Source organism: Ranitomeya imitator, chromosome 3 (genome assembly GCF_032444005.1).
Source record: "Ranitomeya imitator isolate aRanImi1 chromosome 3, aRanImi1.pri, whole genome shotgun sequence".
In the NCBI taxonomy this organism is placed as follows: domain Eukaryota; kingdom Metazoa; phylum Chordata; class Amphibia; order Anura; family Dendrobatidae; genus Ranitomeya; species Ranitomeya imitator.
Window position 1 is genome coordinate 677,903,717 of NC_091284.1, and position 17,989 is coordinate 677,921,705.

At 45.7% G+C, this 17,989-nt stretch overlaps 2 protein-coding genes across 2 annotated transcripts in view; one reads left to right on the top strand and one right to left on the bottom strand.

Annotated features, from left to right (window-relative positions):
* Positions 1-333: 333 nt before the first annotated feature.
* LOC138670757 (uncharacterized) lies at positions 334-3,231 on the bottom strand. Its single transcript, XM_069758384.1, has 5 exons — positions 3,150-3,231; positions 2,979-3,065; positions 2,623-2,818; positions 2,317-2,476; positions 334-1,423 (listed from the first exon to the last, which is right to left on the bottom strand). Exons 1-5 carry the CDS (start codon positions 3,195-3,197, stop codon positions 1,141-1,143), a joined length of 774 nt encoding a protein of 257 aa, XP_069614485.1. The 5' UTR covers positions 3,198-3,231; the 3' UTR covers positions 334-1,140.
* A 1,766-nt stretch (positions 3,232-4,997) lies between these two features.
* The window catches only part of CS (citrate synthase), a 74,364-nt gene continuing 61,372 nt past the window's right edge, over positions 4,998-17,989 (top strand). The window contains exon 1 of the mRNA XM_069758385.1: positions 4,998-5,546. Within this exon, the coding sequence (XP_069614486.1) occupies positions 5,496-5,546 (51 nt within the window). The 5' untranslated portion in view covers positions 4,998-5,495. The remainder of the gene's footprint in view (positions 5,547-17,989) is intronic.

The window sequence follows — 17,989 nt, forward strand, 5'->3', positions numbered from 1 at the left end:
TTTCAGAAAAGATAACGTTGGTTACACAGAAGAAACCAACTTTATCTATACTGAAATCGTTGTGTGATGGTACATTGTTAAAAACTTGACATATTGAGCAATGCTGTTTGTGTTTGTAACATCTGAGTACAATGAGCGACAGCCCTATAAAAAAAGGAAATAACAAAGTGATACAATATTGTCACACATTGCACATCAGGTGTTACAAAGACAAGATTTGTGTGTACGGCGCAAGGTGTGATTTGGTGCAAACTTTATTTGAGACAATAAAAACCAAATTTTTTTTGAAAAAATATAACAAATTTATTTAGGGTACAGAAATAAAATTGGGGAAAATGTTTTTATGGGGTACCAATATCCGCAACTAAAGGGGATTCATATCCCACAGTTTTTTGGGGTGTAAAGGAGACCGAGGAGGAGGAGGACGAGGGGGAGGAAGCAGCATACTCTATCACACTAGACGGGATGCCGACATCAATCCAGGAAGTGGATGGTGGTGAGACGTGGAAAGTAGCAGGTGAGGGAGGAGGAGGGACGACCAGTGTCCTTGGCTGGCTACTCCGGCTCCGGGTCGACCCAGGCTGTGTTGATGGTGTACTCCTCGTTGACCCAGGCTGGGTACTGGGTGTGCTCCGTGTAGACCCAGCCTGGGTACTTGGTGTGCTCCGGGTCGACCCGGGGTGTTTTCTGGTGGTACTTAGGGGAGCAGCCATAGCCAAGGACGTACTGGTTGTTGTTGTCGTCGTTCGCTTCTTCTTCTTTTTCCTCCTCTCTCCCTCTGGGTGTGGGTCGGCACCCCGTCTGTGTCCCCTTGAAGGCCTGTCAGGCTCAGAACTTTGGGGCTCTGTTCTGTGGTGGCGGTGGCCCTCAGCACGCGGAGCTCTGTGGTGGTGCTCTGCAGCAGGAGTCGGAGTCATGGCAGCCAGCGATGGTACTGCGGGCATATTTGTCGCTGACTGCATGACCCGAGCCTGCTGCAGAGCACTGACATATAAATTGTTGCAGCCCTGCATGAACGAAATCTGGAATTCCGGCGTAAGATGTTCAACCATGCCGTTGTGAATGGCACTAAAAAAATGTTTGGCCGGCCTCGAGAGATCCGTTTCGATGTTTTCAAGACGCCGTTCGATATTGCACATTTTATCGCACAGCGCCTTGAAACCATTCTGAAATACGGTGCTCAGATGTAAAAATTCGGACATGGGGCGCCCTGTCCGAGGCCCGCTGATGCTGTCGGGAAGACCCGAAGGAAGGAACGCCAGAGGCCTCGGCCAGGGGAACATCTGATGGACCGGCTGCCGGTTCGCCAGATTGTGTTGGTGCAGACCTGCTCTCGCTGTGGGATGGCTGCGACAGTTCAGATGGCGCTTCACAAAGGACCGCTCCAGAGGGTCGGACAGTCTCGCGGGTGCTGCTGTGTGTTCTGTGAAAACATAAGGAAGCCATTAGTATACAAAATATCACATTTCACATGCGTCATTAAACTTTACCGCCAGGTATCCATTGCCGCCATAAATATTAAACTATTTTTAATATTGACACTGCATATGCACCATCAAGATTAAAAAAAAGGTATTTCTAAATAGTCAACCAAGGTTGTGGTTTGCAACGCCAGACAATTATGCTTACGTTGGAACTGCCATGACGTCACGGTCATGTGACCGAGACGTCATCACAGGTCCTGCGAGCTGAGCAACCATGGGAACATAACCTGCCTTGCAGTAGAATGTATGCCGTATCTATTATATTTTACTTTTTTGTGTATAAAAAATCGTGGATACACCTGGATGGGCAATATACTACTCCACTATGAAATATTGGCTGGGCTTGGACAATCTACTATTTTTATGTATACTTCAGATTTTAGTGAAATTGCTAAAAGTCAAGCTCACCATTGCAGGAATCGAAGAAGGGAGCCGCTGTGTCAAGTGTGAGAAGACCAGAAATGAATTAAAGGTCAACGAGGTGTGAAAAGTAAAAACAAAATTCACTTTAATCAAAAGCAGAGGATGAAACATCTGCACAATACAATAAAAACACTATCTACGCGTTTCAGGGCTGATGTTCCCTGTCACCTGAAACGCGTAGATAGTGTCTATTGCATTGTGCTGATGTTTCATCCTCTGCTTATGATTGAAGTGGATAAAAGTATGTATTTTTTACTTTTCACACCTCGGTGAACTTGCCTTTTTTTCTTCATTTCTATACTTGGGACTTGCCAAAATAAATGGCTGGGCAATAAGCTACGTGGCTGGAATGTAGTATGTGAATATGCATGTTGTAAAAACTAGGTGTGTGCATAGGTACTATACTTACTCTCTGCTTTCAAGGACCGGTCGCAAGAACTGCAGTATACGGTTATACTTGTACACCGAGGTCCTTGAAGCGGCAGCACCACTACGAGTCTGTCCCTCCTTTTTCAGGCCCCTCCGGAAGCGGTCCTTCATGGAGCGCCATCTGGTCTTCAATTGTTTAACTGTGTATAAAGATAAAAAATAAAAAAGGTTTTAGATAATATATTGAAAACGATTACGCAACCGTGTGCAATCCCAATAGAAGACATCACAGACGGTTGTGTAATCCTGGCATGATGGGTCACAGCAGCATTTTGGAAATACTTACGGAAACTAGCTTTAGCCTTGGAGGAAGCGCTGTCGAAGCCATCCCACAGCAATTGTGCCACCTCCAACCACAGACGCCGCAATATGCCCTGGTCCGCGTGCTGGGGGTCACGGCTGTCCCACAACGGGCCCCGTGCTTCTATTGATGCCACCATAAGGTCGATATTAAGTGGCTCATCCAGGGCCCGTTGTGAAACCTAAAAAAAAATAGAAAATATTAATGTTTGAAAGATAAAAAAAATTGTCCCTACCTCCTCCACCGCCACCTACTACACACAACACCACAACCTCCCACCACCCCCCATACCCGCAAAAAATAAAAAAATCAAAAATTATAGGTTTGAAAGAAATACTTACGCTCCGTCCTGCAACCACAGCTTGGCCCCGTGGTCCCTGCTGCTGCTCCCTCTCTTCCTCCTGGTTCTCCTCCTCACTTGAAGAAGCCTGCAAAATAGTTTACCAAAAAGTTGAGTGACCCATCTACAAATGACGGGGAATATAGTAAGCAATAGTAGATCATGTACTCACCGGACTCCTCAGCGGTGGGGTATTGCTGGAATCAGTGCCGCTGGCCATGACTAATAATGCAAATCTGAAATAAAGAACAAAATAACATTGATACTATCCTCCTATGCACACTCCAGCAATAAATAAAAAAAACCCAAAAAAGTCATTTAAACCACAAAGAACATTGCACTCCAACTGAACTAACGCTGAGCAAACAACACTGCCACATTGATTAAATTAAAGAAACAATGGCAGAGACAACCCAATGGCAGAGTACAAAAGCCTAAAGATAAGAAAACTAATCTACAACAGACCCAATGTAGTAATCACAAAAAAGGTTTTTTTTTTTTTTAAAAGTACAGAATGAACGGAGCAACACAAAAAACACCATATTTTTTAAAAAAGTAACAACACACAAAAAGTAAGGGCATAAACATTAATAACACACCGTACTTTACAATAAAACCGACAGGGACGGAGACAATAAAAGGCCATACAACGCCATACATCGCAACCAGAAAACATACAACAATGTCTTTACACAACCACAGTGCTGAACATAATACACATCTTGCAATAAAAAATTTATAAATGTAATAAAAGGGCGCAGAATCATTCTATACTACCATACTTAACAATAAAACCGACAGGGCCGGAGACTATTAAACGCCATCATATAACGCAAGAAAACATCACAACTGAATTCAAAAAACACCACCAAACCAAAAAATGGAAACGAAAAATCTATCCTAGAAAGAACAATAATCTAGGCCGCAGACAATGAAACGCCATCCTTTACAACGCCATACATCACAACCAGACTAAAAATACCACAATATCTTTAACCACAGTGCAGAATATAAAACACAACTTGCAAAAATAATTTTAAAAAACATGTAGAAAATGCAGAGAATCATTCTATACTTACATCTCTGGACAGCAGATTCTGGTGTTCTGGTGTGATGTGTTGCCTCTAGATGCTACAGTAGAAGTGACCAACAATCCAACATTTTCTTTATATATGGGGGATGTTTTTATCACTGTTTGCACTGTCTAGACACTGTCTAGACTCTTTTTTGTTTCTTTTTATCTAACGACGCATGCGTCGCACAACGCACGCAAAACGAACACCCGCGACGCAAGTGCGTCGTCAATACGTTTCAATGGGAAATTGTAACGCATTGACGACGCACGAGCGACGCAAGTGCGACGCGCGCGTTTTTTTGACGCTACAAAAATGCTACATGTAGCGTCTCCGACGCCACCCAGGTGCGGTGAAACGACGCATGCGTCGTGCGTTTTACCGAAAACGCACGACAACGCAACGCATGCGTCCCCAATGATAGAGATAGGGGCGCATGACGCATGCGTTGCCGTGCGTCGACAACGCAGCGTCGTATGACGCTAATGTGAACGTAGCCTAAATGGTCCTGTAAATGATTGAAAAAAAAATTGTTGGACAAAAAAACGCAATGCCTACGGATGTAAAATGGATGGTGATCGCATTGAACTCGCATGACAATCGCATAGTTTGCATCCTATTTGGGTCCAGATCACGGACCGTTTTTTTCTCGCAAGTATGAGCCCTTAAAAAAACGACAGACACCGTAAAATTGTGTAGGCGCAGGACAAGGGCAGCATTTTTCGGGACTGTCCTGGAATTTGTGAACAGTTGGCAGCCCTGAGCATGTCACGGACCCCTACAGCCACTTGCGACCATGTGAGCGATGTCCGTCTCACTGATCGGGCAGTCGATAGAGGTTGCAGAGTACAGACTGGTTGCAGAGTACAGACTGCTGGAGCCGGCGCACCTGCGCAGTGCGGGGTAGCCCGGCTCCCTCAGTTTCCCGCCCTCCTCCCGCCTTTCCTGACGCTGCCAGCTGCATAGCCAATCACAAATCAGCACGGAGTCACGCGCGTCTGAGCCGACACAGCCGGCTATGAGGAGGCAGCTCAGCACCGGTCGCCTGACATGTGACTGTACCGTGTAACCTGCGTTACGCCATACTGCACTAGTCACCAGTGACTGGCGGCTCGGACTATCTCATAAGGGGCCTACTGCACATTTCTGCGCATGCGTCCTAGTGTCAGTCATAGTACTAGAGGAACACAGACTAAGCAGTAATGAATAAGGAAAGGTCATTCCCCTGCCCCTCGTAAGATGGCGTCCGTACGTCTGCGTGCCGATACAGGTGACGTCATTAGCCAGGGGGCGGGGTTCAAATCCTCCTTTTCAACCTTGTCCCGGCTCCGGCCTTCCAGGCGCCTTCAGCTCAGCCGTCCCTTGTCAGACGTTGCCAGTGCTCCGGGCCCAGACACGGCCACCGCCTTCCCCGGGAAAAGCTCCAAACGCCCGCCGCCCTCACAATGTCTCTCATCACCGCCGGACGCCTGTGCGCTCGTATTCTCGGGGCTAAGGTGAGTATAATAGTCCTGGCTACAGCCGCCATAATCACACAGTGACCGGGAGTCCCGTAGTTTGTGCGGCCGCCCTCCCCCTGTGCGAGCATTACAGCCGCGAGCTGTCACCACGGGGCACGTCCGTTACCGAGCACTGGTGGCGGCTCTGAGCATGGAGGTCACACAGGGCGGCTCCGCAGGTGTGAGGAGGTCGCCCTGTAACTGAGGCTCCTGCAGCCCCCCGAGTGCACTGTGTGGGGAGTCATTGGAAATTCAGAAAATCATCATTTTGCTCAGCACATAAAGTTATGAAGCTCTGCCATCTGCTTTATTGGGGGCTTGTGTAATTCATGCAGAATTCCCCAGTCTGTGCCTGTAGTGAGGTGAGGGTCTCCTTTGGAGCCCAGATGATGGCAGTGAGGGTCCGCACCTGTGCCCATATAACTGATAGCAGGAGACAGGCGCGGACCCATCACTGCCATCATCTGTGCTCTAAAGTGTATGTACTTTGTGGAAAAGCTGCATCTTTTCTTAAAGGGAACCTGTCACCCCCGTTTTTTGAGATTGAGCTATAAATACTGTTAAATAGGGCCTGCGCTGTGTGTTCCTATAGTGTATCCCGATTCCCCATGTATGCTGAGAAATAACTTACCAAAGTCGCCGTTTTCGCCTGTCAATCAGGCTGGTCAGGTCGGGAGGGCGTGGTGACATCGCTGGTTCTTCCTCAGCTTTACGTTGGTGGCGTAGTGGTGAACAAGCAGCGCGCGATCTGCGCTGTAATCCCTTGCATCGGTGGGGGTGGCCATCTTCCTGGGGCCGCGCGTGCACAGATCGAGTGCTCTGCTGCACGGGGCTTCAGGAAAATGGCCGCGGGATGCCGCGCGTGCGCATTAGAGATCGCGGCGGCCATTTTCCCAAAGCAGAGTTTGCATCTCGGCTTTGGGAAAATGGCCGCCGCGATCTCTAATGCGCACGCGCGGCATCCCGCGGCCATTTTCCTGAAGCCCCGTGCAGCAGAGCACTCGATCTGCGCACGCGCGGCCCCAGGAAGATGGCCGCCCCCACAGATGCAAGGGATTACAGCGCAGATCGCGCGCTGCTTGTTCACCACTACGCCACCAACGTAAAGCTGAGGAAGAACCAGCGATGTCACCACGCCCTCCCGACCTGACCAGCCTGATTGACAGGCGAAAACGGCGACTTTGGTAAGTTATTTCTCAGCATACATGGGGAATCGGGGTACACTACATACACTATAGGAACACACAGCGCAGGCCCTATTTAACAGTATTTATAGCTCAATCTCAAAAAACGGGGTGACAGGTTCCCTTTAAGGTACCGTCACACTAAGCGACGCTGCAGCGATACCGACAACGATCCGGATCGCTGCAGCGTCGCTGTTTGATCGCTGGAGAGCTGTCACACAGACAGCTCTCCAGCGACCAACGATCCCGAGATCCCTGGTAACCAGGGTAAATATCGGGTTACTAAGCGCAGGGCCGCGCTTAGTAACCCGATGTTTACCCTGGTTACCATCCTAAAAGTAAAAAAAACAAACACTACATACTTACCTACCGCTGTCTGTCCCCGGCGCTGTGCTCTGCTTCTCTGCTCTGGCTGTGAGCGCCGGGCAGCCGTAAAGCAGAGCGGTGACGTCACGGCTCTGCTTTCCGGCCGCTGTGCTCACAGCCAGAGCAGAGAAGCAGAGCACAGCGCCGGGGACAGACAGCGGTAGGTAAGTATGTAGTGTTTGTTTTTTTTACTTTTAGGATGGTAACCAGGGTAAACATCGGGTTACTAAGCGCGGCCCTGCGCTTAGTAACCCGATGTTTACCCTGGTTACCAGCGAAGACATCGCTGAATCGGTGTCACACACGCCGATTCAGCGATGTCAGCGGGAGATCCAGCGACGAAACAAAGTTCTGGACTTTCTTCCCCGACCAGCGACAGCACAGCAGGGGCCTGATCGCTGCTGCGTGTCACACTGGACGATATCGCTAGCGAGGACGCTGCAACGTCACGGATCGCTAGCGATATCGTCTAGTGTGACGGTACCTTTACATGAATGAAGACAAATCCTCTAAAAAAGCAATTGTGCCTAACTTTACAAATCACTTATAATGAAGGTTTAGTTACTCTCTAAATGGAGTCTGTCCCTCACAAAACTATTTTTAAACTAGTTATATGGAGGGCTGTGGTCTCGTGGAGAGCTTGTTCCCTGTAAAGACATGTATGAAGTCCAACTTTCTTTTTTTGCTCGGAAAACGCTCTTCATTCCATATACTAATTAGCGTTCTCAACGCCCCGTTCTGCCTCCTGTTACTTCGCTTTGTGGCTGTCTGGTGAGCAGCCATAGCTGACGGGAGACAGGGGTGATTGTGCTCGGCTCCTGCACTGCCCGTGTTGTTGTATGCACTCTAGGCCGAGGAGCCGATACAGGCAACGCTCACCCAGGGCAGTGTGAAGAGGCGCTAAGGACTAGGAGTGCTCTGCATAAGATCGGCTTCTGGATAACGGTCATGGAGGGCTTGACTAAGGGTACCTTCACACATAACGATTTCGTTAACGATATCGTTGCAACGTCACACTTTTTGTGACGTAGCAAGGATCCCGCTAACGATCTCGTTATGTGTGACAGCGACCAACGATCAGGCCCCTGCTGGGAGATCGTTGGTCGCTGGGGAATGATCAGGACCTTTTTTTGGTCGCTGATCACCCGCTGTCATCGCTGGATCGGCGTGTGTGACGCCGATCTAGCGATGTGTTCACTGGTAACCAGGGTAAATATCGGGTTACTAAGCGTAGGTCAGATGGACAGTATTGGACTGTTGGAGGTTACTATACCTGCCCGCTATGTTCTCAGGGGAGATGAGCACCCGACATGTCTGGCAGCGCCTGTTTGCTCTCTCCCAAGCCAAGTATGGGTTTGGGCATTGTGTGGTCTAGATGAAGGCTATATAATCTGTACCACCATCTTTCCACTGCTGCTGGGCACATGAGGTTTTGCAGACCCTCCAGCAGAACGGTTACATGCGATTCCTTCACTCCGTAGGTCAGATGTCACCTGATTAGTCATAGTGTACTCAGTGCACTTTAACAGTGGAGTCTCTGCTTGGTATAAAGATAAAAATGAAGAGTCCTGAGCAGCTGATACCTTTTAATGGTTAACTGATATCATAAGGACAAATTGTAAACTTTCCAGAAGGCTGTGGATTTCTTCATCTGCTTTGGTTTAGGCGAGAACAATAAAGCCTCAAGAAAACATTTGCTTTACTGCATAGTGTATTTGGCCTTCATAGGTCAGTAGAGGTGAGGTAGCCGTGTGCAGTGCGACCTTTCCAAGGGGACAGGATCCTACAGGTTATCCTATGAAATGGCTATGGTCAGCACATGATGCATGTCCACAGCTGGGCAGCTCATACATGGGTTATAAATACTGACATGTAATATCCTGAGCTGCCCATGTCCTGGCAGCGGTGTCCCGAGTGTTCCCGGGCAGAAGCAGCCGCTCCTTCCATCTGTCAGGTTTGATGCCACAGGGTCTGATCAGTCCCACTCTGATCAGTCCCACTCTGTACAGCATTCCTAAGGGAAGTATTGGCATCTTGTGACACTCTTGCTGATATCTTGTGTATTCCATATACCATTAATTATCCTAACCATACAAGAAGCGTTAGATAGGTCCCCACTGCAAATCTGCAGCAATGTACAGTACAATACAGGTAAATGGGGTTTTAAAAAATCCCATTTATACATTGAGGAAAATGAAAGTATGGTGCGGATTTGAAATCTAATTATTAAGGCCCATATTCATCTGCATTTAAATCAGACTAGTGTAATCTGATAAGTAGTATTGCACTCTGACTAATGTTACTCACTGAATCAGTGCTCATCTGCAGTTATTTTTCTCAGATCATAGTAAGAAAAAAATCTCAGCATGCTGCAATTGTCCTTGTACCTTGGATGAGACTCGCCAGTGCACGTCAGTGGGAGCGAGAAAAAAATCACGTATGCCACGCAGACCATCCATATCCCGTCTGATATTTTCAGATAAATTACCATTCTGTAGCATAGAGCACTGTAAATGATTGTAGAGTAATAGTTGCAGATAAAAAAACGCATTGCACTGTGATGCTGTCAGTCAGGGCCAGGGATGCTGTCTGTATTCTCAGCGGTGAATGAACCCACGCCCTGACTGACAGCCAGCCTTAATGCAGAGCCAGTGTCCGTGCCGGGTGTGCTGTTTCAGTTATGGGGGCCAGCGTAATAACACTATTGGGATATGTGCACACGTAGAAAGATCCTCTGCGGATTTTTCCGCAGCGGTTTTGATAAATCCGCATTGGAAAACTGCTGCGGTTTTTACTGCGGATTTATTGCGGTTTCTGCTGCGGATTCCGCAGCGGTTTTACATCTGTGGTTTTCTATTATGGAGCAGGTGTAAAACTGCTACGGATTCCGCACAAAGAATTGACATGCTGCGGAAAATAATCCGCTGCATTTCCGCGCATTTTTTTCCGCAGCACGTGCACAGCGTTTTTTTTGTTGCCCATAGGCTTACATTGTACTGTAAACTCATGGGAAACTGCTGCGGATCCGCAGCTGCGGAAATGCTGCGGATCTGCAGCAAAATCTGCATCGTGTGCACATAGCCTTAACCTGCAGGATAACAGCGTTTTTTTTTTCTTGTGAAAGGCTCTCTTTAAATGGAGTGGGGTAAAATCCACAGCCTACCACATGCAAATTCATTGTGGATTTCTAACCAAATTCGTAGCGAAAACGTTCTGCAACATAACTTTACATCTGTAGCATGTAGCAAGAGACTTCTTTCTCTGCTGAATTGATCAGTCGTCATAGAAATTTTGGATTTTGAGGTAAAATCTGTGCTCTGTGAAGACTGTTACATTACTGACATGGGTGATGGCGGCTGCTACTGAAGAGATTTCTATGTAGTTGGGAGTGAGGAGCTATTTAGATAGAATCTCATCAGTAGCCGCTGGCATCACCTATCTCTGTAAGGCTACATTCACATGTCCAGTAATTATCAGGTAGAACGGATCCAGCAGCAAGCCATCAACAACTAGTTGATGGCTTGCTGCTGGATCTGTTCTACTTAATGATTGCTGGACATATGAACGCAGCCTAATGGGAGAGTCTGTCTGGTCTGAATACAGATTTTTTACCCCAGAATTGTAATATGCAAATTACCTCTTCAGAGAGGAAGTGGGCTAGAACTCTGTAGCGCCACCTGTTGGAAGCAGCAATCCTACAAGTCGTTACCGACCCTTTAATATGACTTCGGATAAAAGCCAAATCAGAATTTCAATTTGCATCCACGATGTTTCGGGGTAATACCCCTCATCAGTGCAAAGTATGAATTGAGAATTTTGATAATGACCAATACTGTCAGAGAGAAGCAGATCTTCTCTGATAAGGCATCTTACAAAGTTGCTTATTTACACTTGTACTATTGATTCATGAAATAAAAAGTAAAACAACGGTTACACTTTAAGGTATCTTACCCCATATGACCCTCCTGCTACGTGCCCTCACTCATGCTGTGCAGCCAACAGAGGTCACTTTCCGGCACATGGCTCCTAACAGGAAGTGTCAACTTGCTTTAGGTGTGGTGGGGGGATGGGCAATGGGGCTTTTGCACAAAGGAAATCAACACTGCTAGATGGCAAAAATGGCCAAATATATACTGGGTTACATATATGACCTGTAGAGAAGAATAAAGCTGCTAGACCTTGATGCAGAGCTCCAGATGAGACTTGTTTATGGGGAAAATCCAGTTCTGGAACACATGCAGCCATTCACATGGCTTCCATACATAACCTACTCATGAAAAGTGAAGGCTGAAATAGAATTCATGTAGGTAATTGTGACTTATTTTGTAGAATAGTTTTGATGCACATGGCTCTTGCTATAATGGGTGTAGGGTGAGCTTGGCCCGTTGACAACTGAGCAGAAGGCATTGCCGTGCTGCGTCATGTCCCCTAGGAGCCGTCACTGGAGATATAACACAAGGGTGCAGTGGTAGAGAGGGGTCAGGAATATGCGGTGATCAGTTTGTGACTAGCTCTGTGATTAGAGTCCTCAGTAACTGGGCATATCCAACACTGTAAAAAGGCAAATTACAGATGGTAGGGAGTATAAGTTATGAGCTGACTGGTGGTGAGGATGGATGTTCCCTATAAGTCAATAGCCCCTTTGTAGTGTCCTCTGGTCAGACTAGTCTCAGCCGGACATGGTCTCTGGCAAACAATAGACTGAATATATCCATTTAATTTTTTAATCTGCAGAGAAACTTTCACGCATTTCCATTTCTCTGCAGACACGGAGATGTTCATGACCTAACTGTTGCAGCCTTATTTTTGGACTTTTTTTGCTGACAGCATAAACAAATCTTTTCATAGGGTTTGCTTGAAGCCTTTTTGTTAGCGGTCTGATGTATGAAACCTTTTTCTACCGAATACTATAATTTATTTTGATTCCTTCTCATTTTTTTTTTTTTAAAGATTTATAAGTGAAAAAAAAATTGGGCTATGTGATGAATCGTATGACAGAGTTTACAAGGATGCATTGCGACATTGCAAGTGATGATTGTAACTGTTGCAAAATGTGACTGCGATGCAATAGCTCCAAAAATGTCAAATCTGCTTGGGTGGTGCAAACTGATTGTGACTGCTCAGGTATGGATTTAAAGGGAATTTGTCAGCAGCAGTTTAACCCACAAACTATTTTTCTGCACATGTACGGTAATTCCACCAATACCTTTACATGGCCGGTGCTTTCTTCCTGAGAAATCTGCATTTGATGTGTAAACAAGTCCATAGATCTGAAACCTGTCGCTCCAGCTTTATTTCCTGCCCAGTGCCGCTGCCTCCTGCTTGCTTGACATGACACAGCATAGAGGCTGTCAGTCTCACACTGGAAACTCCTCCTTTTAATTTAAAATAACCTCTGGAGGCAAATTATTGGGGAGATCTATGTCCCGCCCATAGATTTTTAACAGCTCATTTTCATGTTAAGAAAAACATGAATTTCTTTGGAATAAGACAGCACATTGCAGATATTGAGGTATCATTTTATCGAGCTTCCTACGACCCGCATGCCCACATAGTCAGTTTAGGAGGGATGATCCTGCTGACTGATTCCCTTATAAAGAGGTTGTTTGAGACCAAACAATCGCTGACCTATTTTCTGCTTTGGCATTAGCCCAATGTAAGCGGTGTATGGAGCAGAACCCTGCAGTTACATACATTCAGGCACTGCTGAGTACAGCAGTTTGTTTCCATCTGTCCACTGCCGGAGCCGATTTCAGATGATTATTGCGGTTCTGGGCATTAGGTCATCGACATAAGATTGTGGGGTTTATCGGGTCCATTTTTTAGACCAGGACATTTCCTTTAACTGTGCAGCAGCATCATTTAGGCTATGTGCACACGTTGCGGATTAGCCTTAGGAATTTCTGGTGCGGATACTGCCTCTCCGGGCAGAAAACGCACCTGCGGATTTGTCGCTTTTTTTGTGCGGATCCGCAGGGTTTTTTGTGCATCTTTTTTTTTTTTTTTTTGCAGATTTTCAGCGTTTTTTTACCCCTGCGGTTTTCTATAATGGAATGGGTACAAAAACGCTGCAGATCCGCAAAAAAGTGACATGCTACTTCTTTTAATCCGCAGCGTTTCCGCACTGGATTTTCCGCAACATGTGCACATCTTTTTTTTTTTTTTCTCATTGATTTACATTGTACTGTAAATCAATTGCAGATCTGCAGCGTTTCTGCACCGCAAAAAAACGTTGCGGATCTGCAGAGAATCCGCAACGTGTGCACATACCCTTAAAGTCCGTGGAACTATAGACGATGAACACATTGCCTCCATGTAAAATCCTCCACACTGCAGCAGTGTTTTTCCAGGAGGGATAGGTGGCTAAAGACTCTGGCCCAGATGACTGCTAAGCACAGCATACAGACATTTACTCTTTCCTATGGATAGATAATAAATTGCAGTTTTGGGAAACCCTTTTTGGATGTTTTCACATATTGCAGAAAATTCTCCTTCTGAAAATTGGTTACATTCGTTTGCATGGAGTTGTTTCAGATAAATAGGACAGTCTGAAAACAAATCATTCTGTTGGCAGTGATCGCTCCCATACACAAAAGCACTTGTTCAGTTGAGCTCTGCTATGTTATCTGTCTGGTGGCAGTTTATCTTTGGCTGCTGGATTGAAAGTGCGCCTACCGGGAGGAAACTAACTTTATTTCTCCCAGGAGCCTCCGGCTTCAGTCATAAAGGCATGCTGGTGAGGCTACAGCCCAGCACTGGAATCATACACTGGCACTGTGCATTGATGCAGAGCTGGCTGTCAGTGCTGTAAGCGGTACCTACCGTAGTCGCCTGTACACCTCTATGACTGAAAGCTGGCGCCTCCAGGGCGGAATGAAGTTCATTTTCTGATTGCCACATTTTCAGTTTAGCGTATGGGCACGTAATGATAGTAACCTGTCGATTAACCCTACACCTGCAGTTAATAGCTTTATCAGATGTAACAAATGCAGTGACATAGAAAATGTTATAATGGCAATATACAACAGTGTGACAGTGCACAACTACTGAACGTCATAATGGAGTCTCATGGTTTGCACCAATGTTATACACAAATGTTGATTGTATGTTTTTTGGTAGCAAACAAGATTTGAGTATTTTTTTTTTTTTTTGTATGCAGTAAGTGTGCTAGGGTCGTACCAGACGTGACTCGCTATGCTGCATATTCACCTGGTTACTCAAGATGCTAGAAAAAAAGAAGAAATTCCAGCTCGACGAGGCGTGAAAAGTAAAAACTTGATACTTTATTCACTTCATATCAGAAGCAGAGGATGAAACATCAGCACAATACAATAAAAACACTATCTACGCGTTTCAGGTGACAGGGCACCCTTAATCATGATATCATCCTCTGCTTCTGATATGAAGTGAATAAAGTATCAAGTTTTTACTTTTCACGCCTCGTCGAGCTGGAATTTCTTTTTTTTTTTCTTTTTTTCTGGTCTCTTCACGCCTGACACAGCGTCTCCGTGCTCCGAGCTTTCTGGGATTACTACTATGGTGAGCTGGACTTTCCCTTTTTTTTCCTGTACTCAAGATGCTACAGCTTATTTGAGTGATGTGCCCTAAGGGTATGTGCACACGTCAGGATTTCTTGCAGAAATTTCCTGACGAAAACCGGAAATTTTCTGCAAGAAATCCGCATTTTTTTCGCGTTTTTTTTTTTAGCATTTTGCAAGCGAAATTAGCTTGCAGAATGCTAAAGTTTTCCAAGCGATCTGTAGCATCGCTTGGAAAACTGACTGACAGGTTGGTCACACTTGTCAAACATAGTGTTTGACAAGTGTGACCAACTTTTTACTATAGATGCTGCCTGAGCAGCATCTATAGTAAAAGATAGAATGTTTAAAAATAATAATTTTTTTTTTAAAAAAATGGTTATACTTACCTGCAGACAGCCGATCTCCTCAGCGGCGTCCGTTTCGATAGATGGTGTGTGTGTGCAGGACCTTCGATGATGTCGCGGTCACGCGACCAATCACAAGACAGCGACGTCATCGCAGGTCCTTCACACAAAGCATCTATAGGAACAGCACCGCTGAGAGGCGGGAAGACTCCGGGGCCATCAGAGGGTGAGTATATGACTATTTTTTATTTTAATTCTTTTTTTTTTTTTTTACCAATTATATGGTGCCCAGTCCGTGGAGGAGAGTCTCCTCTCCTCCACCCTGGGTACCAACCGCACATAATCTGCTTACTTCCAGCATGGTGTGCACAGCCCCAAGCGGAAAATAAGCAGATCAATGCACTCCTAGGTGTGCGGAATCCCCGCAATTCCGCAAATTTAATGAACATGTTGCTTTTTTTTCCCGCAATGCGATTTTTTTTTTTTCGCGGAAAAAAAATGCAACATTTGCACTAGAAATGCGGAATACACTGTAAATAATAGGAGGCATATGTAAGCGGTTTTTATCACGTTTTTATAGCGAAAAAACGTGAAAAAAACGCGAAAAATACTGAAGGCACATGGCTTTAAGGTCAGGCTGCAGATCAATCAGTGTGTTGTTAGATAAGGGAGTCATATGGCTCATTTGTTGTCATGTGGCTCATTTGTTACGTAACACAAGGGCATTGTCGGCATCTCCGCAGTGATAATTGAACACTTAGCTCCTGTGCACGTATCCAGTATTCACTTCTGCAGGTTACAGTAATACAGCAGTCGTGTTGATATGAGGACCTTGGCCGCGTACATTACATATGGTCAGAATATACAGTGGGGCAAAAAAGTATTTAGTCAGTCAGCAATAGTGCAAGTTCCACCACTTAAAAAGATGAGAGGCGTCTGTAATTTACATCATAGGTAGACCTCAACTATGGGAGACAAACTGAGAAAAAAAAATCCAGAAAATCACATTGCCTGTTTTTTTAACATTTTATTTGCATATTATGGTGGAAAATAAGTATTTGGTCAGAAACAAACAATCAAGATTTCTGGCTCTCACAGACCTGTAACTTCTTCTTTAAGAGTCTCCTCTTTCCTCCACTCATTACCTGTTGTAATGGCACCTGTTTAAACTTGTTATCAGTATAAAAAGACACCTGTGCACACCCTCAAACAGTCTGACTCCAAACTCCACTATGGTGAAGACCAAAGAGCTGTCAAAGGACACCAGAAACAAAATTGTAGCCCTGCACCAGGCTGGGAAGACTGAATCTGCAATAGCCAACCAGCTTGGAGTGAAGAAATCAACAGTGGGAGCAATAATTAGAAAATGGAAGACATACAAGACCACTGATAATCTCCCTCGATCTGGGGCTCCACGCAAAATCCCACCCTGTGGGGTCAGAATGATCACAAGAACGGTGAGCAAAAATCCCAGAACCACGCGGGGGGACCTAGTGAATGAACTGCAGAGAGCTGGGACCAATGTAACAAGGCCTACCATAAGTAACACACTACGCCACCATGGACTCAGATCCTGCAGTGCCAGACGTGTCCCACTGCTTAAGCCAGTACATGTCCGGGCCCGTCTGAAGTTTGCTAGAGAGCATTTGGATGATCCAGAGGAGTTTTGGGAGAATGTCCTATGGTTTGATGAAACCAAACTGGAACTGTTTGGTAGAAACACAACTTGTCGTGTTTGGAGGAAAAAGAATATTGAGTTGCATCCATCAAACACCATACCTACTGTAAAGCATGGTGGTGGAAACATCATGCTTTGGGGCTGTTTCTCTGCAAAGGGGCCAGGACGACTGATCCGGGTACATGAAAGAATGAATGGGGCCATGTATCGTGAGATTTTGAGTGCAAACCTCCTTCCATCAGCAAGGGCATTGAAGATGAAACGTGGCTGGGTCTTTCAACATGACAATGATCCAAAGCACACCGCCAGGGCAACGAAGGAGTGGCTTCGTAAGAAGCATTTCAAGGTCCTGGAGTGGCCTAGCCAGTCTCCAGATCTCAACCCTATAGAAAACCTTTGGAGGGAGTTGAAAGTCTGTGTTGCCAAGTGAAAAGCCAAAAACATCACTGCTCTAGAGGAGATCTGCATGGAGGAATGGGCCAACATACCAACAACAGTGTGTGGCAACCTTGTGAAGACTTACAGAAAACGTTTGACCTCTGTCATTGCCAACAAAGGATATATTACAAAGTATTGAGATGAAATTTTGTTTCTGACCAAATACTTATTTTCCACCATAATATGCAAATAAAATGTTAAAAAAACAGGCAATGTGATTTTCTGGATTTTTTTTTCTCAGTTTGTCTCCCATAGTTGAGGTCTACCTATGATGTAAATTACAGACGCCTCTCATCTTTTTAAGTGGTGGAACTTGCACTATTGCTGACTGACTAAATACTTTTTTGCCCCACTGTATACTGACATTTCCCGGGAGCACTCCTGGTCATATGATGCTAAGGAGCATGTGTAAATGTTGTAAGACCCCTCTCTTCTCGGTGTTGCATAATATAGAATAACAGGTAATATACAGTTATATGAAAAAGTTTGGGCACCCCTATTAATCTTAAGCTTAAAGGGAACCTGTCACCCCGGTTTTTCAGTACGAGATAAAAATACTGTTAAATAGCTGAGCTGTGCGTTACTATAGTGTATTTTGTGTACCCTGATTCCACCCCTAAGCTGCCGAAATAACTTGCCAAAGTCGCCGTTTTCGCCTGTCAATCAGCTGGTCAGGTCAGCTGGGAGTGGCGACATCGCTGTATCTTCCCCCAGATCTTGCATATATTTCCGTTGGTGGCGTAGTGGTTTGCGCATGCCCATCTTCTGAATCCACTGGGCAGGAGAAGAAAAAACGCGCGATCGGTGCTATTTCCCTGGTGATCTGTGGGGGCGGCCATCTTCCTGAGGCCGCGCGTGCGCATATGGAGTCCTCTGCTGCCCGGGGCTT